This window comes from Camelus dromedarius, chromosome 5, assembly GCF_036321535.1.
Source record: "Camelus dromedarius isolate mCamDro1 chromosome 5, mCamDro1.pat, whole genome shotgun sequence".
Classification (NCBI taxonomy): domain Eukaryota; kingdom Metazoa; phylum Chordata; class Mammalia; order Artiodactyla; family Camelidae; genus Camelus; species Camelus dromedarius.
In genome coordinates, this window is record NC_087440.1 from 53,241,540 (window position 1) to 53,265,314 (window position 23,775).

Genomic DNA, 23,775 nt, shown 5'->3' on the forward strand with positions numbered 1-23,775 from the left:
GGCACCATTATTTTAGATCCCAATAAAAGGCAAAAAAATACTGCTGAGTAAACTATGACAAGCCATTGGTCATAAAATGCATCCAGTGTAAAAATAAAATGTGCATCTTAGAGTCAGTGAAATACAAATACATAAAATGTATGGGGGGGAGCTCAGTGGCAGAGCACGTGCTTAGCATGCACAAGGTCATAGGTTCGATCCCCAGTACCTCCATTAAATAAAAACAAAAGTAATAGTAAGTGAGCCTAATTACCTCCCCCTCCAAAAAATGGAGCAAAATAAAAAAGTTACAAGTGCGACTTCATTACACCTTTTCAAAAGCAAACTGCTCAAAAATGTATTGAAATGTTTCATGTTTTTTTCATACTCAAGTTTACCCACAGCATGGCTTAGAAAAATCAAACTACTCTGGTTAACTAAAGCTAAATACAGATCATCAGTTTCCTCAGTGACACGATTTTTATGTACTATACCTTACTTACAATGCTATTTCCTATAGAGGGGATCTAAGTAAGACCTTAAGAACACTATATAAAGGGATTTATTGAAATACCAACCTCGTAGGTAGTTTTACTTCAGATTAATCAGTGGTAAGAAATGTAATAAAGTATTTAATTTTGCCTTTTATAGGTTTATTTTTTTAACGTGGATTTTTGATTACCAGAATGAAGCTACTGTCATAGGAAGGTTTTAGGGCTTCTGGAAAAGCAAAACCAGCTTTGCTGCTTTCTCTAGGGACAGATCAATTCATCTGCCTAGGTCATCAGCAGGTAAGTAGTGCGCCCTCTATTGGTGAAGAATTTCTGTAGTTTCATAAAGCCAACTTCAGCTGCCGGGAAATAACGAAATCTAGTTGAGGTAGAGTGAGTCAAAGGTGAGAAACAGGTAGTCTTTACTTTCTAAGCTCCTTTTACAAAGACTACACAAAACTAAAACTTTATGAATCATGATGTGGCCTAATAGTTCAATAGAAGATTCAAGAAAAGCACAGACATTAGGATTCTAACAAAAGACTATTCATCATATGAACAGGTTTAATGTAACATGGAATGCAAAAGAGTAGAACCATTAATAAAGTATCTGAGTCTTATTTCAACTTAAAAAAATAATTAAAATAAATAAAATCAAAACAGGATAGTGACCAGAATTATACTATTATAATCACATCAAATAGAAAAGATTCCATCAACATTTTAAGAATGTAACAAATGCAACATGATACATTTTTTAATATTCCACCAATTTTGTAATCTATTTTTCATAAAAATGTTACTCAGAAGAGAGGCTTCAGACACCCATGGAAAGATGAGAAATCAGGTTAGAAATACATAATATGCCAGGATTTACTAATTCACTGTTAAAAAGTACCTTCTATTTCTCTTAAGATATTTTAAACAAATGAATAATTCTTTTATGTCACATATAAGACAGGTGGTACTTTACTGACGTTAGAATTATATCAACTTTTAGATGTACATTTAAGTTGCCACGTTTTATAAGTTAATTTTCATTTCCACTTCTTTCAAAGGCTGACCAGGTTGTTTGCCAATACAGTATTAGGATCAACAAATGTTGAATTGCACTACGTTTAGTTACACTATATCTAATATTCAATTTCACGTAATATATGTGAAATGATACACTCCTAAGTAATATTTAGATATATTTCTTTGAAACAAAAATATTAATTTTACGAATGTGATAAGAAACAGCCTTATTTATTGTATGCTTTTTTTTTTCAGATGATCAGTACAGATAGCAGACACATAACTCCTTACTACCTGTACTCTGACTAAGAAATGAAGCCAAACTTTAGAAAAATACAATGCAAGAAAAGATTCAAGTTAAAAATATATTCCTTTGGTTAAAAATCATCCCTTTTATAATATTCATTTGTAATCTAAACTCACAGCATGTCCCACCAGCCCAAAGTAATCTTCTAAATGTCATTATACTTGTATTACAGTATTTTTTTCAATCCAGTATTTATGGAGGTCACTGGGTTGCAGCAACAAAATATTTTAACTCTAGGAAGAGTATAGCCTTGTTGCATTAGCTCCTTTAACAAATGTCTTTCTTAAGAGAGTTTTACTTCAGAAACCTCCGACACATGTAGTTTTCTTCAGATACTGTATATCCAAACTTTTTATAGAAACCAACATTTTGTGGTAGACATTCAAGGGTAATCTTATAACAGTTCAGTTTCTTGCTTAGCAAAGTAAGGGTTGATAATAACCTGAAATTAAAAAGAAAAAAGGAAGGGGGAGGCATAGTAACAATGTGAATGAATATTATATAGAACTTCAAGTTTATATCAGAAATAGGTTTAGGTCATGACCTTTCCTACTATATTCATTTAAATATTCAAAATTACAAGTGGATAAGCATTTATATCATCCAGAGCATTTTATTTTGTTTCCAATATACTTTATCTAGTAATCTCCAGCCCATTAATAAATAGGACAAATACTAAACTCACCCTAAGCCCTCTTTAAAAATAAGTTTTAAGATTAATTTTAATACCAAAGACTGGCAACCTTTTAAAAAAAATGACCATAATTAATCTTTTCTAAATCTATTCAAGCTTCTTAGGAATATGTCAGCATTTCCACCTAAGCTGGGAAAATAATTGCATTGTTTATCATTTTTAAAGGTACCTTAATATTTGTTAAAGAATATATCAGATTAACTTTGGATTGGTCTAATCTAAGTAGAAACAAAGCAAAAAAGTATAAATATTTACAAATCCTTAAAGAATCCAAACCCAGTATAAGGATGTGATCTGACTGCCTTAGATCACAATAACAAGTAGAAAAGAGCTATAAAAATTTACTTGAACAGTTTTCTCATGTTGCATAGATTAAAAAATTTTATTCTGAAGACAGAACATCTTGACTGAAATTATACAGTTATAAAAGGCATGACTAAGTAAAGTGGACAAGAAATTGGTGTATTTTGTTCACTGATGTGTCCCAAATACCTTGAATAGTATCTGGCACATAGCAGGTGCTTAATACTTACTGAGTGAATTCCTTAAAACTCAGAAGAGGTAATGTGAAAGAGCAAGTTCTATTTTATAAAGTAGGCAATAAACCTATGAAACTTATTTATACTTACTTTAAAAGATTTAGATAAATGTACAGAGGATTATTCACTGAAGGTTATTTAGCTGTTTCAGTATATGGTTCTAAAACTTATATGACTGAGCACATTTCCTTTGTTTTTAAATATGACAGAAATGGACAAATTACTTGACTCCCCAGAAGTTTCTGTTCCCTACTACTATGAGAGTACTGCTATTACAAGTTAATAACTTTAAGGTGTTACAGTTTTAGCAGTACACTTCCAATTTCCAAACCTAATGGTAAAAGTTATATAAGAATACTTTATTTCTTCATTAAATTCAGTCTCAACTATGGAGTGAGAATGGGTTCATAATTAATGATGCCTAAAAAGAAATCAAACAGGAAAACATTTTTTAACAAGTATCTTGGTAAGAAACTATAAACTGAAACTGAAATACAACGAATATCTAATTTATCCAGGGTTACCTGGTTTTTGCCTACTTACAGTTTGCCAAGCTGCTTTCCTCTGCATTCGTCACTAACAACAACATCTTCTACTCTTCCTCTCTGAAAATATTAACAAATTTTGAAAGGACTAAGCATGTAGTTTTGTTTTTAGCTAAATCAAGTTACAGTAAGAATTCAGTGTTGAAAATAAATGTTTTGTAAACATGAACTTTGCAAAATGCAAAATGTTTTTATTTAATTATTATAGAGGAAATAATACAATGAATCAACTTGTGGCCTAATCTTGTTTTGTCCATATCCTAAACCTTCCCACTCGTTTATTTTAAAGCATATCTCTGGATCCACATCACTGAAATGTAATCCTGTCATGAATGTCCTACATCCATCATCCTACTCCTTGTTTTATAGCAGTTTATTTCAGACATCCAAATACAATTCATTAATTCCTAGTACAGAAACCACACCAAAATGCACACCTCACAGAATACATTCCAACTGTTTCTATCATATCTAATTGGATCACCTAGGTTTTCTTTACTGTGTCGTGTGAGTCATGAGGAGTGAAGGGACTCTACAGGCATTAGAAGTGTCACAATTAGAACCACATAGTCTTCTGAGCCCTTTACCACTTGGAAACTGATGGGAATTTGTGTTCATGCAGTATATTCAAAGTACTGTTTTTGAAAAGCATTAGCATTAGAGATTCCAAACATTACTGCCAAATTCCATGATGCTGACTTGGTTTCTCTATGTCTATTCCAATTCTAACACCTTACAGAACAATTTCTAGCAAACAATCCATATTGTTAATAATTTTCTTCCTTATGACTCTCAGAAGACAATGAGAAAATGACTTAAGTGATTTCTAAGAAGCAAAACTTTATTCCAGGTAATATATAGCTTTCTCATTTTTACAAAAAAAAATGCAGCGGGAAAACAGGTATGTTTAATGGAAACTCAAAGTTGATTTTGCTAGAAAACAAACGTCCATTTTACTCGTAAGCATTAATATTGAAAACATACCTTAGCACAGGAATGGATGAATTTATGTTCTATTATCAGAGTTGCCGTAGCAACTATCTGTCCTAAAGTCACATCTTCCACCACTGTAACATAATAATCCCCAGATTTCTTCATGTGCTCAAAAGATTCTGTGGAAATTGGAAAACTGTTATGCAGTAGACATTAAACTTTTATTAGGTGTCAGAAAAATACCAGAATTAGCTGACTTAATTACTGAATATTTAAAGCTATTTTACCACAGTAATTTACAGCTTTGTTTCTAAAGAAAATATCAGTTATTAAAAATGACCAAGTAGTTGAAATATCTGCAATCAGTATCAACTGAGACATAGTGCATACATTTAAAAAATCTGCTAGCAAAATAAAGTAAGACTCATATAACTATTTTAGATGAACAGCACTTATAATACAAATAAATTGTACATGTTGCCATTTCTGTTTTGCCATTTCTGTGACTAATGAATGAAAATTTTCGTATCTTCATTACTACTTACTTTAATCAATTTCTTTAACCTTTACACTCAACAGATACTCACATAGAACAAAACTCTGCAAGTTTTAACAAGAATATTTATCTCCATTTTGTAATTTTAGTCTTTTGGTTTCAAAATATTTGACAAAGTAGTTTTCAGTTTTCCCCCTGTGATCTCAAGTGTTTCATGATTACATGACTTGCTTTTTCAGAAATAGAATCATCACTTTTGTTGGCTTTGAAAGCACCTTGTGAAGTAGATTTTTTAAAAAGTCTCCATTTCCCAGTAATTTTCTCAGGGCCACACAGCAAATAGGAGCAAAAAATACCTTACCCTCAAGTTGATTTTTAGTACTTATATTGATGAAATAAGATGATTTCTCATCTAATCTGATATGCATGCAAAGAAGAATTCAGGAATAAAACCTCAGCCTAACAATGCCAATATATATTATTTCCACAGTCTTTTTATAGTAATAGGTCTGCAGTGGGAAGAAGAAATAAATTCAATGAAGGAAAACAAACAGGGAGAATCAGAAAATAATGGTCTTCATCTCAGGAGAGTTATATGGAGTACAAAATAAAATTACCTATTAAAGGAAATTTAAAAATTATAGAAAACTGGAAGACAGTGTTAAGAGCATTGGCTGGAGTCAGGAAGGTTGTAGTTCTTTCCTTACCAATAACTTCCTATGATCCTGGGTATGTCATTTAACCTCTCTGGATTTCCATTCTCATATGTATTAAAAAAGGGGGGATGGGGAGGCTGAACTAAAAGATGCCTGCTAACCTTAAAATTGAATATAAATGAACCAAAAAAAATATAGAATGTATTCTCTTACATTTTTGATTAGGTGATGAAATTTCTGTGAAATAACCACTTTTAAGGAAAAGACTATAATAAAAAAACAATCTCTGAAGCTGCCACCCAGGTCCTATGCTACAGTAATTATCTAAAAGTAGCCAAATATTTTGTAAATCATGGTAAGTTGCTACATTTGGATTCTAGAACAGTTTACCCACATTAAACAGTTAAATAAGAAAACAGCTAATTTGTTATTTGAATAAAAACACAAGTAGACACTGAACAGATCTCAGACAAAAATAAAATCTTGTTTCCCTTTATTTTTCATTCAGAAGAGGCTGTAGTACTTACTCATAAACTGTTCAGGGTTGACAACTCCAGTCTCTGTCAGCTGACCTAGTACCTTAAAAAAACCTAATTTTTAAAAACAGATTTCAGGTCATGAGAAGAGCAAATGAAATACTTATCACAAAGAAGCAATGTGTCAAGCTGGTGGGATTATCGGCAGTTATTTTTCAAAACTCTGTAATGAACCATTTTAAAATTAAAAGATTAAACTGAAACCTATTCTTTCTATAATCACTACATAATAATAATAGGTTATATCAATATTTTTGGCTGCATTAAGATTTTTGGAATAGTGCTGACCTTAATATGTACAGAACCAGAATGGATGGTTTTCAATATAATTTGCATTAGAGTCAATGCAAGGGATGCCAATTTTTCCCAAATACGTGCTTTGGTTTTACTTAAAAGTGCAAGATTCTCATTATGACCAAATATGATACTATTTGTAAAATATCATTGAGATTACAGTTTTTAAAGATTCCTGATTAATTTCATTAATGTTATCTTAAATTAATTTGAACAGCACATTTCAGAACTTTGAGAATCTTAACTTCACACTCAATAATTAGTTTGACAAAAACAGTTTCTTAAGAGTTCCTACCAAAAAGAAAACTGTAAAAAGTTCATTTTTGATTACTGAAATTTAAGGAAATCATTTTTGAAAATTTAGATGTTAAAAAAAGAAATACATGTAAACAGAACTTTTTGTAACTTATCCAAGGCAAATTATCTCCATCCTCATTCCCCATCCAGCTTCTTAGAGAAGATGCTTCCTTATGTGTTGTGATACATGATAATTTACCCTTTTTGGCTTCTTAATTAGGAAGGAGCACTGTTGTACTTAAGTCATTTGAAATATTTCACAGTAATATCTGATTAGCCATGATATATACACATTGGAATTGAGTTCTCAGTCACTTTAAAAATTAAGCACAAATATATATATATATAGTCAAATAGTATTTTAAAAAAGTATCGGCATCATCTTGTTTGTGGAGAAAACAGAATGCTAACTATAGGTCTGACCAGGAAGTGTAAACTGAATCCATACCTCTATTTAAATCAGCGGTACAAAGAGGCCTCAAAACCAAACCTTCTCCAGGATGCGTTGGGGATATGGCTGGAGAAAACGTAGCTGTATTCTGACTCCAGTCCACTTCTTTGAGTAGACTTGGGTCAAACATAGGAGTTTCATCAGGTTTCATCTTTGCTGTAAGGTCTAAAATAAAGTTTTAAATGTTAGGCATTTTATTTAATAGCATGAAGAATGTTATGATTAGCAAGAATGTCAATTTCTTTATAAAAATTAATGCAAACAGAAAAATTCTTTAACGAATATACATGATATTTTAGCCTATCCCGAATCTAACATCAAATGCCACAGCTACAGATACATAGAAAATTCATGAATTCTATCAGATAGTAAACGAGTGACTAAATTGAGAAGTTAAACTTTAAAACTCCATTTCCTAACAGGACTTTTAAAACATGTTTTTCCCAGTGAGTTGGTGCTACTAGTGTATCACTGTGAATACAGACTTTTCATGGGCTCTTAATTTTTTTTTTTTTACATTATTGCAGTTTATCATTGGGCTAAGGAATAAGTTGTTGGTCTTGACACTAAGTAAGACTTACTAGGTATGTAATTTGTTTTTTTTTATATGAACCATAAACAGAAAATTCTCTGCATTCACTGGAATATTTGGTCTCAGCTCTCATAGATTGACACTAAGAGTACCTTCAATTTTGTTTTCACAGCAGGTTTTTAATAAAAAAATCTATATGTAAGTTTCTCAGCTGCATGTAAGCAGCTTAAGAATAGCCAGTATTTTTCATGCTATCGAAAAATGATCAGTTATGGTATTTTCCTCTCTTTTTTGAACATTCAGAAATGGTCAGATTCTTACTAGCTGTGGTCTAGTAAAACTGAGACTAAACAAAAGATATAATGATAGAAGGAATACAAAACATTATATAAAGCATAAAAACAGGTACATGTCTGTGGAACAGAGTTACTGGAGGAAACAGTCTTCCTAACAATTATTATTAAAAGACTGTAAGGCAACCCCAAACTTTTCATTTCCAGCCCTATACCCAGTTAAAGAAACCACAGCTGACCCTTGAACAACACAGGGGTTTAGGGTGCTAACCCTCCACACAGTCAAAAATACGCAGTAGAAAATCCACATATAACTTATGATCAGCCCTCCGTATCCACAGTTCTGTAATCATAGACTCAACCAACCTCGGATGTGCAGTACTGTAGTCTTTACTACGGAAAAAAAATCCATGTATAAGTGGATCCTCGCAGTCCAACCTGTACTGTTAAGGGTCAACCGTATTCCATTTGATACCTGCCTCTAGCTCTTTGAAACAAAGAATTTGAAGATACATATCTATAACATACTACCATAAAACAAGAAAGCAATATAGGAAAAATAATAGACCAATTTCCACAATAACCCAACTCCCCATTCTGTAAATCGCAATATGCTTAAGGACAACTGTTCTTAACTTTTCCCTAAAGATGGATTAAACGGCCTATGTAACCAGAGGTAACTATCCAGGTAATGCTGCAGGATAGCAGAGGCTTTGGGAAGGCAGTGTGGTGTGATAACAGAAGTTAACACTTGTTCAGCACTTACTACATGCCAGGCATTGTTCAAAGAACTTTACACATTACTGATTAATTTACGTTAACATCCTATAGGGTAGGGATGATTGTTATCTTCATTTTAACAGATGAGGAAATGCAGGCATAGACGTGTTAAGTTACTTGCCCAAGGTCACAAAATTAGTAGAGCCAGGATTGAAACCCAGGCATGGGAACAGCATGAGCTCTCGAGTCAGACCTGGTGTTCAGATGTCAACTATGATCATGGCTAAGGGAGTTAAACTGAGAATGTTTTCCTCATTTGTAAAATGGAGATGAAATTATTGGAAGAAGAAATGGATTACTGTATACAAGCACCTAAGAGTGCCTGTCACACTGCAAGCCCTCAAGTTATACTTTGGTTAGTAACTAATTTAAAGTTCATTTTTATAAATTCTTATTAACTTATTTCACCCTTAAATTAATCCATGAGTCAGACACTGTGCTGGGTACATGAGCTACAAAAAGGTTATCTATTATGTATATGTTAAATTGAAAGTTAGCATTCTTGGAGAGGAAAGAAATCATAGTTTATTATGTAGAATACTGAGAGGTTTGTTTTCTTTCCCTCAAAAAGGACTCAGATCATGTTATGCTGTAAACACTATACCTGGTTCTAAGAACAGTAAGGAAAGGAAGTAAACTGTGATGATTAAAACAATCATTCAAATAAAATTTAACAAGGTAATAGTCCATTTGAAACAGATTTTTTAATAGATTAATTTAAAAGCATGCACTTTAGCGTTTATCCCTGATAACTGAGCCCACTGAGCTTTTGGGTGTGCTTTCATCTGAAAGATGGGTAACAGCACTGTTATTTTTCAGGTATGAAGATAAACAGGCTAAATATCAACAAAGTAAAATGTGTACATTAAATGCAGAAGGCAGAAAGCATTAAAAAGTTAAGTTCCTCAAGGCAACAGACCATTTAAACATTTTGATGTTCGTGCTATTTAACATACAATTGTGACCATGAAATTTAAAGAAAGCTCAAAAAGGAGTTTAGATGGACGTTAAGATAATTTAAACTGGATTTCTTTTTCCTATAAAGTTGCCTGAGTTTACAATGAAATGTGCCCACAAAACACACAAAATGGGGTTAATAATTTGAGAGAGAAGGGAGAGGTACACAGGAGAAGAATTAGGATTATGAAGCCTTTAACTAATGAATTTTAAACAGTAAATACTAATATTTTCCTTGCTTTTCTTTAGCCAGATGGTCCTCTTCCATGAATGATCATAAAAATAAATGAAACTGGCTAATCTTTATTGAGTACTTTGTATTTGTTAACTCGTTTTTCTTAAATGTTCTTTTATTGGGTGTGAGGCAATTAGGTCTATTTATTTTTTTAACAGAAGTACTGGGAACTGAACCAGGATCTTGGGCATGCTAGGCATGTACTCTACCACTGAGCTATACCCTCCCCCCTATATTTGTTAACTCTTAAAAATACAATGAAAGATGTGTCATTATTATCCCAGTTTTACAGACCAGGAAGCAGGTACAGTAACTTGCTCAAAATAACAGCCAATAAGGAACAGTGAGGATTCCTAACCAGGCAGCGGGGCCACCTTCATGGGCCCTGGCCTATGCAGCTGCACAGCACTCCACACTTGGTTTAATTCTCTGCTGCTATTGTCTTGAAATTCTTAATAATTTTTTAACAAATAGTCCTATATTTTCATTTGTCACAGGTTACCACAAATTACACGGCATTCCTGCAAGCCTCCAGACTCTGTACTGTTAGTATTGAAGATGCACTAGTGAAGCTGAATTCTCTGTTTTATTGTGTAAGAGTTAAAAATTTAGTCAAAGCATCACTTATAACCTATATTTAGAAAATAAGGATTTCAGGTTAGTCAAAATAGTTCAAGCATTCTGGACAGAAATAAGAATCCATTAGCCAGGCAGAGATTAATATCAAAATGTTTATATGAGCTATTTTACAAAACAGAGCCATACTTAAGGATACCTTCTTTTATCTTACTCTGCTGCCCATGCAGTAAAATTCTGCTGGTGCCCAATTAATATGGTGGGCAAGTTAAAGTAAGATGTGATTTGATACTAAATTTTGAAGATTTTAGAAAAGAGGCAAACAGGTAAATGTATTTGGTTTACAAAAGAAATAATTTTCAGCATCTTAAGGTGCCCTCAGCTACCACAAAACTAGGAAACTTCAGTAAACAGAATTGCATGGTTGTTTGAAGCTGAATTTCATCATTATCACTGGGGTCTTATTTTGAAGACTTTAGATTAATATTTTAAAAGTAAACCCTAACTCTTCTTAAGTATTTCTCAAGAACCTTTCCTGTTTAACTACTAAATTAGCATGCGTCTAAAGGCCAATATATGCCTAGCGAGTGAATAACGAATGGTATAAGACTTATCCGGAGGTCACGTTTCAGAAAATCCAGCAGAATAAAAATTCCAAAACTGCCACAAGTGGCATCACAAAAACCATACTCCAAATTCATTTTTGCTAAGATCATGTAAGGTTTTTAGTTGGTTGACCATTCTTTGGACACAATTTCAACAGTTTGGTTTCTGAACCTCTACTGTACACTAGAATTCACACACAGGGAGCAGCTGCTGCTAGAAACAAGAAACTGAGAGCAACAAGTAATAGATACTGGGAATGAAGATTTCAAAAGTTGTTATAAAAATTGAAGCAATAAAATCTAAGGCCACATCTAAACTGCCTTTATATATCTCAAAAGCTCTCGGGGCATCCGGGTATTACCTGAATACAAGGTTAAAGCAGGAAGTGGGTGGGCCCTTGCGCTGTGTGAGACTTTGGGGTTCATCTACATACACTTTGTAACAATTTCAATAATAATCTGACTAAGTTTTGAATCTAAAGAACACTTCATTCGCTGATGATTTTAATAGGCCTGGCTATATTTATTAAATTGTGCGATTACATTTCAATTGAGAATTTTAAAAAGTCTTTTCTAATAGTTCATTCGATCCCTATAATCTAGGCAGTATTCCCAGTCCACCCATGAGCATGCTGGAGCACGTGGAGCTTTCAGGACTTGACTCCAAGGTAACATAGCACAGGAGAGAATTGGGACTAAATCCTCCGATCTTGACTCTACAACACCATACTCAATAGACGCCAGCGTTTACATCATCATGCCAGACAGGTAGCTGTCTACCCCATTCTAAAAAATGTCAGTGAATCCTGCCTAATAAAACTGATGTAAATGATTTCTTGAGGTCCATCCTAGGATTCATTCACGAGTGTATATTCCTAACAAAACTATAATCATCCTTCAACTTTGTATGAAATTATAAGAGTTCGATTTACGTAAACATCAGCTCCTATAATAGAAATCACAATTACTCAGTATTTCTAGGAGTACTAGAAATACCACCCGGGGAAGAGACAAAGGATGCCCCTCTTTCCCGCAGTGAAAGCCCGGAGTTAGTCAGTGCAGGAGGTGATCTTCGGAGCAGAATCATGTCCTCAAGTGGCTCCTGACCGCCGTGGAGTGCTGCTAGGAAAGGTGTGGGGAAACTGGGGCCGGGGGCGTTCGTGCCCATTCAGAACCGATGGCGGCAAACACTGAACACTGTCTCAATCCCCCACACTAAAGCCTGGCGAGCGAAGAGTTAGTTTCGACCCCGGTCTCTGCTCTTGCCCTGCTAGGGCCACCCCCTGCATGGCTGGACCATTAGCCATCATGCCTAACCTCTGCTCCAGGCGCGTGTCCGCTAAACTTGCTCCAAACTGCCCTCTACGCCCCCATGTGCACCCAGCTGGCTTCCCGAACGGAACCTCCCCGGCCTCCCCCTCGACCAGGCCTAGTTCGCCTCGCCGGGGGTGGCAATCACACCTGTTTGATAAATCTGAAGGCAGGCCCACGACGACACCCAGGGTATCCGGCCCGGCCCCGCTCCTTCTCCCCGACCCCCCAGGCCCCCTCACCCGTAAAGGCCCGCAGTCGATGCTCCTCTCCAGGCCCGTCGGACTCTCACCCACCCGGGTACACAGCACTGGATCCGGATCCGGCTTCGGCGCCAGCCCCACCTCCTCCACCTCCCGCGCTACAGCCGCCGGCACGGCAGCCGCTGCGCGAGCTGCGGCCAAGACGTGGCAGCACCTACGCCTCCAGCCCGCCCCTGCCAGCTTACGCAGGGCGGGGCGCAGACCCGCGGAGAAGACCGCGGGCGGAGGCGGGGCGAGACCCGGAGGGCCGGGGGCGGGGCGGGGCCTGCGGCCGGCGTCAGCACGTGGGGCGGTGGCAAAGACGTCCCGGAGGCTCCACCCGCCCGCGCGCAGCCCGCGGATCCTGACCTCGACCAGGCATCTCCGCCTCGCTCCCTACGGCGTTCGCTGCGGGCTCAGCGACTCGGTTTATCTGGAAATATTCTACCTAGGAGTCAGCTAAGCACTGTAAGTGGTGACTAGTGTGGGCATCTTTGATTCTCAGACGCCAAAGGCTCGGCCTCTTGCCCTCTTCTTTTGCCCCTGTTACCCCTTCCCTTCAGAGTCTGTTCATTGATTAGAACTTCGGCTGCTCACTGGAGGGTCGAAGCTCCTCAACCCCCAGTTTTCTGAGTCATAAAACCTGCCTCCCTGAAAGAGGTGGGGACCTTGCATTCTGCTCCTTGGAGACTGTGTTTTATTTCTTTCTCAAATACTTTTTGGATGAACATGGGGTTAGGACGCTGGTTCTCAGCTGTGGCGATTTTGCCTCCTTGGAGACAATTAACAACATGTGGAGCATTTTCAACCTCAAGTGTCAGGGAGAGGTGTAATTGACATCTCTCCAGGTGATAGAGGGTAGAAGTGGATAGACATCAGGCACGCTGCTGTTTTACAATATACAGGACAGCTCCCCACAACAGAATTACCCGCCTTGAAATGTCAGTATTGCTGAAGTTGAGAAGCCCTGGGTTAGAAGAAAACTCAGTTTTCTCTGATCTCCCGTTTCCAAAGCGTCTAACCTAAGTAGCACGTGTCCTCATTTTACTGATTGGGAAACAGGTTCAAAGATGTTAGTAATTTGCCAAAGTCACATAGCTTGTAGCTCCCCTTCCTTGTCTTGTATCATAAATTTCATTTTATTGAAATTGTGGAGTATTTTATTTTTAATACTGTTCAAAGAATTAACATCCTATAGTCTTCCAGAAATTATATTTTCTGCTTATTTGTGAGACAAATTTCAGTTAACTCTCTTACTGGTTGATGCATTCTCACAATTTCACGTATCTTGGTATCTATCCTTGTTTTTAATCCTTATACATACAAATGAATGTGCAAGACACAAACAGAAATATACTGACATTAAGAAACATAGAGCCTTATTTTCTTTAAGACTTCTGAGCCTGTGTTTACAATGAGTTCCTCCTGAGCAAAAGAATCCTGTTAAATTTTATAATTGAGTGAAGAGTGAAATCAGTTATAAAATTTATCACAGAACACAGGAGTTCTAAGAGGTACCCTAAAAGATCTGCATTTGAGACATACCCTCCTTGTGCCACAGGTACCCAGTTCCTCCTTAACAGTCACATTCAGTCACTCTGGCCAGTGACCCTCTGTTCTTTGCCTGCTGCAATGAGCAGCCCAAGGTAGCCAGGTGGCAATCTCAGCTTCAATTTTAATAGAATCATTGGTGTGTCCTCTAGTGATTTCTGTTTATTTTATACATTCTTTTTTTAAATAGCTGTATCATTGACATATAACATTGTATTTGTTTTAAGTGTATAGCATAATGATTTGATACATATATATTGGGAAATTATCACCACAGTAAGTTTGGTTAACATCCACACCACAAATTGTTACGTATTTTTTTCTTGTGATGAGAACTTTTAGGATTTATCCTCTCAGCAACTTTCAGATATACAGTACAGTGTTGTTAACTGTCGTCACCATATATCACATTATATCCCCAGGACTTACTTGTCTTACAAGTGGAAGTTTGTACCTTTTGACTAGTTTCACTCTTTTAACTCCCCACCCCGTACTCTGGCAACCACCAGGTGTTCTCTGTATGTATGAATTAGTTTTTGTTTTGTTTGGATTCTACATATAAATGAGATAATATAACATTTATCTTTCTCTGTGTGACTTATTTCACTTAGCATAATGCTTTCAAGGTGCATCTATGTTGTCACAAATGGCAAGATTTCCTTCTTTTTTGTTTTGCTGAATAATATTCCACTGTGTGTGTATGTGCCAAAACTTCTTTGTCCAGTCTTCCATCAGTGGACACACAGGTTGTTTCCATGTCTTGGCTATTGTAAATAATGCTGCTGTTAACACAGTGGTTCATGTATCTTTGATATATAAGATAGTGATTTTATTTTGTTCAGATAAATATCCAGAATGGAATCGCTGGATCACATGGTAGTTCTGCTGTTAATTTTTTGAGGAACCTCCATACTGTTTTCCATAGTGGCTGCACCGATTTACATTCTCACCAGTGGTGCACAGGGTTCCCTTTTCTCCAAATCCTTGCCAGCACTTGTTATCTATCTTTTTGATGATGCCATTTTAACAGGTGTGAGGTGATAGCTCATTGTAGTTTTGACTTGCATTTCCCTAGTGATTAGTGATGATTGAGCACCTTTTCCTGTACCTGTCGGCCTTAGGTGTGTCTACACTAGAAAATGTCTATTCAGCTCCTCTGCCCATTTTTTAATCAAATTAGTTTTTTAATTTTTCTTTGCTATTGAGTTGTATGAGTTCTTTATATATTTTGGATATTAACCCCTTGTCAGATATATGATTTGCAAATGTTTTCTCCCATGCAGTAGGTTGCCTTTTCATTTTGTTGATGGTTTCCTTTGCTGTACAGAGCTTCTGAGTTTGATGTAGTTTCACGTGTTTATTTTTGCTTTTGGTATCAAATCCAAAAAAACTGCTGAAACTGATGTCAGAGAGCTTACCTCCTGTTTTCTTCCAGGAGTTTTATGGTTTCAGGTTTTATGTTCAAGTATTTAAACCACTTTGAGTTGATTTTTGTCTATGGTGTAAGACAGGGGCTGCAACTATTAACATAAGCTAATAGGCCTCTTTCATGGAAAGACTGGGCATTTCAGTCTGCTGCCTCCATGCTGGGCCCTGGAGGGATAACTGATTAAGAACTGTTTCTCTATCTGTTGCAGTCCTATGGTACCCTTGAATGTAAGACTCGCTGGCCACCGGAGCCAGGAGAGCAGGTGGCATCTTCTGGGCAGAAGCTGCAAAAACCAGGCATGAGACATGCACACGAGCTCCTTTCCGGGAAATACCAGTGACCTGGGGTGAGGAAGCCTGTCCCCCACACTTCTAAGGTAACCAACTAGCTTCTTTGATGGAAAGACTGGGTGCATTTCAGTCTTTGCATTTCAGTCTCTGCCTCTTTGCTGGGCCCTGGGGGATTTGAATCCGCACAAGCCCTTTAGGAACGTTCTATTGCAAGCCCTGTGGGCTTTCGGAGCTAGGTGTTGTGGGGGTCCATTTCTCAGGTGGAAGTCTTAGAAGTTGTGGCACTAGCTGTGGCCACACCCTTCACTCCTCTGGGAGAAGCGGTGAGTTTTTCGTTCCCTCCCTGTTGTAGGTCACTGCGTGGGGTGGGGGTGGGAGGGTGAGGTTCATGGTGAGACTGTGTCTTCACCTCTCCTACCCATTTCAGTGTGGGATTTTTCTTGTTCGTCTGATGTGTAAGAGTTGCTCAGCTAGTTTCTGGATCTCTTTCGAAGGAAATTGTTCTGTGTGTAGCTGTAGATTCGGTGTGTCTGTGAGAGGTGAGTTCAGGGTCCTCCTGTGTTGCTGTTTTGAACCAGAAAAATATTTTATGGATTCTTATAAGAAATGTGGCATCGCCAACAATTCTTGATGGGACAGTGAATGCTGTTATGTGGGAAAACATGGATATCAGTGATTAAATTGAGAAATGATTCAGGAATGTTGGACTCAATGAGAAGTTTTAAGAATACTTTAACCAATTTATTTCATTCATATTTTTCTCCTAGTGTTTGCATAAGAACTATCTATAACAATCCAGTTCTAGTTAAATATAAAGGGCTCTTTTACTAAGTATTAAAGTTCCAAGTGAAAAGAAAATATATGTTAAGGGTTTTAATTGGCCATACTTTTCTTTCTTAGTGGTATGTTACAGTAGGTGTATCTTAAGATTTGGTGAAATATGGTACATGCCTTAAAATAATAATTCTCTAAACACATTCATAAATTATTTAATTTGATCCTCGTATGAATACTGTAAGATCAGGTGGGTGTTATTTCCATAAGGCATGTGAAACTCAGGTAATTTTCATTTTCTTATAGGTGAGATTGTGTTTTATTTTATACTTTTGAACTTAACCTACAAAAATGATTCAGTGATTTGTTTTCTGTAACATGAAACCACGAATTTAATGCATTTTAACTGCTGAGTAGAGTGTGTTCCATATGGCGCCTTTTTGAAATTGTGAGGTTATAAATGAAAGGTGAGAGGTGGGAGTTAAGCATAGGCAGTTTTATGTGTGGAGTTGGGGAATGCTCAGATATGACAGAAACTCCTGGAAAGGAAGCAGAAGATCAAGCCTAGGAGAAGCGTGGTGGTAGGGAGAACACCTCGTATCTGGTCAAAGTGCTGTTATGCTGCTTGGGATCATATTGTCGATGTAGGTCTTCTTGTTGAATCCTTCAAAGGCGGCTCATTTTCTCCTAGATACTGTGTCTTCAAATTATATAACTGCCAATAGCTACCGCTTGGTAGTCAGGTTCTTGCTCATGCAAAAGAAACCCAGTTCTGGAAAGATCATTATTTTACAGATCAGTGGGAAGGCTGGAGAGAACCAGGCTTAGAAAATAACAGAGAGTCTGTGTAGCCAGGAGCACAGCTAGCTGCCCAGAGTCTGGGACAGCTGGTACTTTGGCTTTTGTTTCCTCCTGTCAAGAGTCATGGTATTCAGTTCCCCAAATAGGGATTCAGATCCTAGGCAGCCAGAAAAATTACATGTATTCTGTATTGTTATATATTATGACACATATATTTTGTTTAAATATGACTGGATAGAGCATTTAAAATACATGTTTAATAAAGCCATGTTTAGCTATAAGGAATTATTTTATTATTACTTCTTTTCTTTTAAAGAGTGCTGTTAAATAAGTTGGCCCTCCATATCTCTGGGTTCTGCGTCCATGGATTCAACCAACTGTAGATCAAAAATATTTTAAAAAACAATTCCAGAAAGTTCCAAAAAGCAAAACTTGAACTTGCCACTCAGCAGCGACTATTTACATATTATTTGCATTGTATTAGGTATCGCGAGTAGTCAAGAAAAGATTTAAAATATATGGGGAGGATGTGTGTAGGTTACATGCAAATCATATGCCATTTAATATAAGGGACTTGAGCGCTCAATCTGCGGGTTTTGGTATCAAAAGGGATCCTGGAACTGAGGGACGACTGTGTATGGAAAACCTGCAAACATCCCCAGAACTACAACATTCATCCTGCTGTGGACATGGCCATTTTATGAATTCCTTTCTTGCCAAAAGTTAAAATTTATATCGGCATTTTTCTCCCAGGAAATGAGTCCAATTTTATTATGGAATATGATTCACTTTTTTGCTGGATTCACCTATTAAACCAGGTATGCCTATAGATGGTAGAGGGCCATTTTTAGATATTTCTTAATTCCACCAAGCCCTGGTGGTCATTTAACTTCCATCTCTGAATTCATAGTCTTTAAGTAACTAACACATAATTTATCTATTTGTTTATTGCTTACTGCATAGGTAATGAATGATTATTTTAGAATTTGCAACATTATAGAAACACAGAACAAAGAAGGATAAGAACCCTTATCCCTGTCCTTAGGGACGACTATTGTTAACAGCTTGGTAGCTCTTTCTCCAGACTGCCTGGGTTCTATGTCCATGACTAGAGGGGGGAATGTTAGGTAATTTAGACAGAAATGAGCACTGGGTGGGGGGGGGGGGGAGAGGAAGGGGAATGGAACAACCCAGACCACAAGGAACCTGAGCTGTCAATTAACCAGAGTGCAGGGAATCAATCAGTTAATCAATCAGTTAATCAATCAATTCATCAATCATGAATCCAGGATATAAAAACAGGAGGAAGGAGAGAGCAGTGCCATTTTTCCTCTCCTGGATTGGCCTGCTCTCAATTCTCAGGAGTGTACTATCTTTTACTTTTTTTACTTCACTAATAAAAATCTTGCTTATATCACACTTTCTGTCTCTCGTCAAAAATCTTTTTTTTTGGATGACTAAAAACCGAGTTAATTCTTATTTCCCTTTTCCAGTAACTTTAAGCTTTTTCAAACAAATGTTTCAACAAAAACATCCAGCTTTTTCATTTAGTTGGCAGCCTTGGACAAGTTATTGATCGTCATGCTGCCTCAGTTTCCTCATCTCAACAGTACTGGCTTACAGGGGTTTGTGAGGGTTTAACAAGATAATATGTGAAGTGTTCAGCATAGCTCCTGGCATGTAGTAAGTCACTCAGGGACCCAAGATCCTGGAGATTCTGCCATGTCATGGTCACGCCGTGGAATACAAGGCTCCCTGAGTCACCACAGCAGTGAAAAGAAACTGTAAAACCACACAGGGACTTTTTATTGCCTCAGCCCGTAATTCACAGACTCCGCTTCCAATTACACTTTATTGGCCACAGCTAGTAACGAGAGCCCTGCCCAATGGCAAGTAAGCTGGGAGAGGTGGGGTGTGGGCTGAAGACTGGTGAGTGCTACTACCTCTGTCACAATCCACTCCCCACCCCAGCGTGGTATAATATTATTCAAACTGTGTTGCAATTTTTCAATTTTTTTTAATTTAATGTATCATGGATGTCTCTCCATATCAGTACATATTCTTTCATTCATTGACTATCTTTTCCAGCCCTTCTGCATGGCAGGCATTGTTCTGGGTGCTGGGATCTACCACTGAAGAAAACATTTGATAATCCCTGCCTTCATATAGTTTAATGAATTAAAAACAGATAAGAAATTAAATATTTTAAAAGTATAACATGTTAGAAAGTAGTAAATGTGACAATGAGAAATAAGGAAAACGTAGAGGGAGTTTGGGGAATATAGTTTTAAATAGAATGGTCATGAAAGGCCCCTGTGAGGTAGTTTGAGTTAAATTCTGGAAGGTATGAGGAAGTGAGGCTGTGAGTATTTCTAGAGGATGAGTGCCCCAAGGAAATAAAATGATCACTGTGGGTTTGGTGATGTGCACACAAAGATGCATTTTTCTATTTTTGTGTACATTTAAAATTTTCCATTGAAAAAATTAAAAACAAAACGTAGCCCTGGTTGTAAAACTGGCATCCAAATTTTATCTCTGCATTTTGGAAAACAAAAATCGTGATAGAAAATACAATAGATATTCTCAATTTTCTAAAAAAAAAAAAAGATGATCAATTTACCTCCTCAGAAACCATGTTTTAAGTAGTTTATTTCTCTGCATCCCCACTAACCCAGGCTGCTACTGTACAGTTTAGCATTTGATTACACGTTGCTGTTTATCATCGCATAATTGTGTATGTTAGTCTTATTTTTCCAATTATTTATTAACCTGTTAATCATGTCTTACCTTTTGATCCACCTTTTCTCTCCTTCCTTTAAAGTGATTAGACATATTGTAAATTCTCTATAAGCATTGTAGACTGAGAAATAAAACTTAGTGATGACTTTGACTTTATTAAATATAATATCAGTCCCTCGTCATTCTTACAGCATTTTGAGAATGTAAAAGAAAGAAAAAAGTAAACTGCGCAAAATATTATATCCACAAGCAATTTAAAAGTTTGGAGCATTAGAGAGCTGGCTCAAAAACCCTTTAGGTATTCTTTTTTAAGTAATAGGCCAGATATGAGGTACAGTTTTGAATAGAGACTTTTCTTAATCACATGGTTATCATGATTCTTCCACTAAAAATTTTGTTCTTTCAGTGATTTATTTTCTGTTGCCATAGAACTGGGCTACATGGAACAAACATTTTGAGTAAATTATGTCAGATTTTCCTTAAAATGACCAAGAGTCCCAACAATTAGATGATTATAATTGAAGCAAAAAAGAAAAAAATCAGCCTGGTTCAGCCCAAAGAGTTTACTGGACTCTGTCCGACTTCTCTGGCTGGTTTGTGAGGCCACACCCAGACCCCTGTGAGGAGTGTCTCTGAGGGGTCACTCCCATAGAACCACCCCTGTTTAGGGGAAGTGGTGACAGGCTTGGTCAAGCAGTGAGGAAGACTCTTGTCAAAGACAGATTTGTCAGCGTTAGTCACACAACTGGAACATAACATTTAAAGGAAAAGCATGACCCTACTGGGAAGCTGTGTTGGAAGAGCTGTGGCCAAAGAAAAAAGAATTACAAATTTAGGGAGAATTGTACTTCCATGACACAGATAACTTGGAAGTCTGATGCATACAAAGTTCTGTTTTCATAATCCACCCTAGTTACGATGTATTTGATGAGGCAAAATCTCTGTTTTGAGAACAGCGTCATTACCTCAGGAAGGAAGGATTACTGCATTCTACTGACATTCAGGTGGAAACATCTTTAGGATTCGGAATGATTAATTTTTGTAGTATCACTGTCTAATCACAGGCCTTGGTTAATCATAAAAACAGTTTGGAATAGTGGCTATACCTCAGTGTCAAGTAGAGGAAACAGATAGCATCATCATAATTCAAAGGTCACAAGACTGCTTTGAGACCATAAACAGTAATTTTGATCTGTGAACTTCAGTTTCCTCAACTGAAAAATGGAGACCTAGATGATCTCTCTCCTGCATGTTCACTCATGTCATTTGAGAGTACTGAAATCTTAAGCGTAATTCTTCCAAGCAGAACCCAAACATGGGGGGGGGGGGGAGAAAAAGAATAATAAAAACCATTCAGGTGGCCCTTGAAAAGATTGTTCCCTATGTTAATTGCTAATCCTCCTCTGAAGGAGGATTTCCTTAGATTTCTACCTGAGGACTAGACCTGTGCTCTTCGCTCCTCAATCATATCACAGATTCTCTATTCAATTATCATTCATTCATTTATTCTTTAGTGTGTTGACCATTTGCCACATATTAAGATCCTACCATGTGCTAAAGACTGGAGATCCAAGGAGGAATAAGATAGACATAGGTCCAGCCCTCATGGAACTAATAATCGAGCAGGGGAGACCAACATGATACAAGTATTTACAAGTGCACTGAGATTACACGGAAGTAGTGCAGGATGTAGTGAGAGCTTTCAACAGGGGGTTCTGTAACCTGTTTGGGGGGTCAGAACGGATTTTAGGGATATCAAGGCTAAAACAAGAAAAATAAGGCGGAGCTGGCTAGGCAAAGACTAGAAGGGAAAGAGGCTAGGCAGAGGGACCAGCACTGAATTGATTTAGAAAAGAAAGCCAGCAGGGCTGCAGTGTACAGAGACAGGAACCGGAGCTCGGAGGCTTTATACAAGGTTTGGTCTCTGTTCTGAGAGTAATGTGGGAGAAGCCACTGAAGTTTTTTTGTTTTATATATTTAAGCAGGGAAGTGGCATAGTTACTTGCATTTTTAAGAGCTCATTCTAGTGGGGAGGGTGTAGCTCAGTGGTAGAGCACATGCTTAGAATGCATGAGGTCCTGGGTTCAGTCCCCAGTACCTCTGTTTAAAAAATAAATAAATAAATAAATAAATAAATAAACAAACTTAATTACCTTCCCCTAAAATAAAAATTAAAAAAAAAGATCATTCTAGGCATTATGTGCAGAATGGAGGAGAGGATGGTGCACAAATAATGTAGAAAAACCAGTTAGGAAGCAACTGGAGGAAACAAATTAGGAAGTTGGCAGGGAAGAGGAAGAAAAAGTGGACGGACTCAACAGATATATAGGAGACAGAATCAGTAGGGTTTGATTGTGAGGAAAGGATGAGTCAAGGATGACTTCCAGATTTCTGGCTTAAGTGAATGGGTGGATGTCATTTATTTAAGTAAGGAACACTGTAAGAAGAAAAGGTTTGGGAAGGAGAGTCATGAATCATAGTTGACTAGCACATAGCATCCACAGTAAGTCATTTAGAATACAAAAATCTCAGGGTACAGATTATGAAAAGTTCATGTTTGGAGACCAAGAAGCATACTCTTGAACCACTTAGAAAATAATGGGAATTTGAAAATCTGTAAGTTCAATGATAAAAACACTGCATATTAAAAATGATGGCGATTGCTGCTTCTGGACATGATGGAGGTATTGATTTGGGGCTTAGCCTCATTCCATAAACAACTATAAGAGTAGCAGGATATACAGAGCAGCCATTTTCAGGCGGTGGACAACAGCACAGGACGGTGATCCTTAACACCAGGGAAGCATGTTGATGTGATCTTTACATTTGCCTTGCCGTTCTCAATGGGACACTTTTTGGTGTGTGGTGCAGGGGGGTGGACCCAAGTGCAGAGCAGCAGTATTGCTAAGTAGAAGAGGCAGAAATGAGAGTTTGGGTTGCTAAGGTGACTGCAGTTTGTGGGTCAGTGTACCCAAAATGACGGAGCTGTGGAAAGGGGAATCTCACAGGAGGTTATCTTCAGGACTGTGGCTAAGTTCTTAACGCACATATGCAAGTCAAGACCATGTGATGCCGACCAGTAGTGACTATTAGGGGGCTGAGACCTTAACAGAAATATTAGTACTGGAAGGTTGTGGAATTCTAATCAATTCAGACTGGAGAGATCTTACTGAATACCTGGGGCATTCAATTGGAACTCTGGTAAGATCCATGACCTAAAATAAGGACAAAACCAAAAGAGGGTCAAGGCAAATCAGTATAATCAACAACCTGCCAAGAAAAATCTCAACACACTTTGAAGAAAGATAGTATGATCCATTTCTTCACAATGTAGCAGCCGAAATTGTCTAATAGGAAGAAATTTCTAGATGAGGAACTCAAGAAGCAGGACCCTTAATCAAGAGGCAAAACAATGAGTAGAAACA

The 23,775-nt window shown here is 37.2% G+C and overlaps 1 protein-coding gene and 2 non-coding genes across 4 annotated transcripts in view; 2 read left to right on the forward strand and 1 right to left on the reverse strand.

Moving 5' to 3' along the window:
* Positions 1–1,002: 1,002 nt before the first annotated feature.
* Positions 1,003–12,959, reverse strand: GNPNAT1 (glucosamine-phosphate N-acetyltransferase 1). 2 transcript variants are annotated; one of them, XM_010982928.3, is made up of 6 exons: positions 12,767–12,958; positions 7,233–7,400; positions 6,185–6,247; positions 4,557–4,684; positions 3,571–3,632; positions 1,003–2,236 (listed from the first exon to the last, which is right to left on the reverse strand). In XM_010982928.3, the coding sequence occupies exons 2-6, from the start codon at positions 7,384–7,386 to the stop codon at positions 2,089–2,091; spliced, it is 555 nt and encodes a 184-aa protein (XP_010981230.1). In that variant the 5' UTR covers positions 7,387–7,400; positions 12,767–12,958; the 3' UTR covers positions 1,003–2,088. The 2 variants fall into 2 exon arrangements, with proteins under 2 accessions (XP_010981230.1, XP_031309603.1); XM_031453743.2 differs by lacking the exon at positions 6,185–6,247 and having other exon boundaries at positions 12,767–12,959.
* Positions 12,960–13,122: 163 nt separating this feature from the next.
* The window catches only part of LOC116153379 (uncharacterized), a 111,211-nt gene continuing 100,558 nt past the window's right edge, over positions 13,123–23,775 (forward strand). The window contains exons 1-2 of the transcript XR_010380965.1: positions 13,123–13,234; positions 15,955–16,122. This is a non-coding gene — a transcript (uncharacterized LOC116153379). The remainder of the gene's footprint in view (positions 13,235–15,954; positions 16,123–23,775) is intronic.
* TRNAS-AGA (transfer RNA serine (anticodon AGA)) lies at positions 22,381–22,453 on the forward strand. Its single transcript has one exon. It is a non-coding gene; the product is annotated as a tRNA-Ser (tRNA).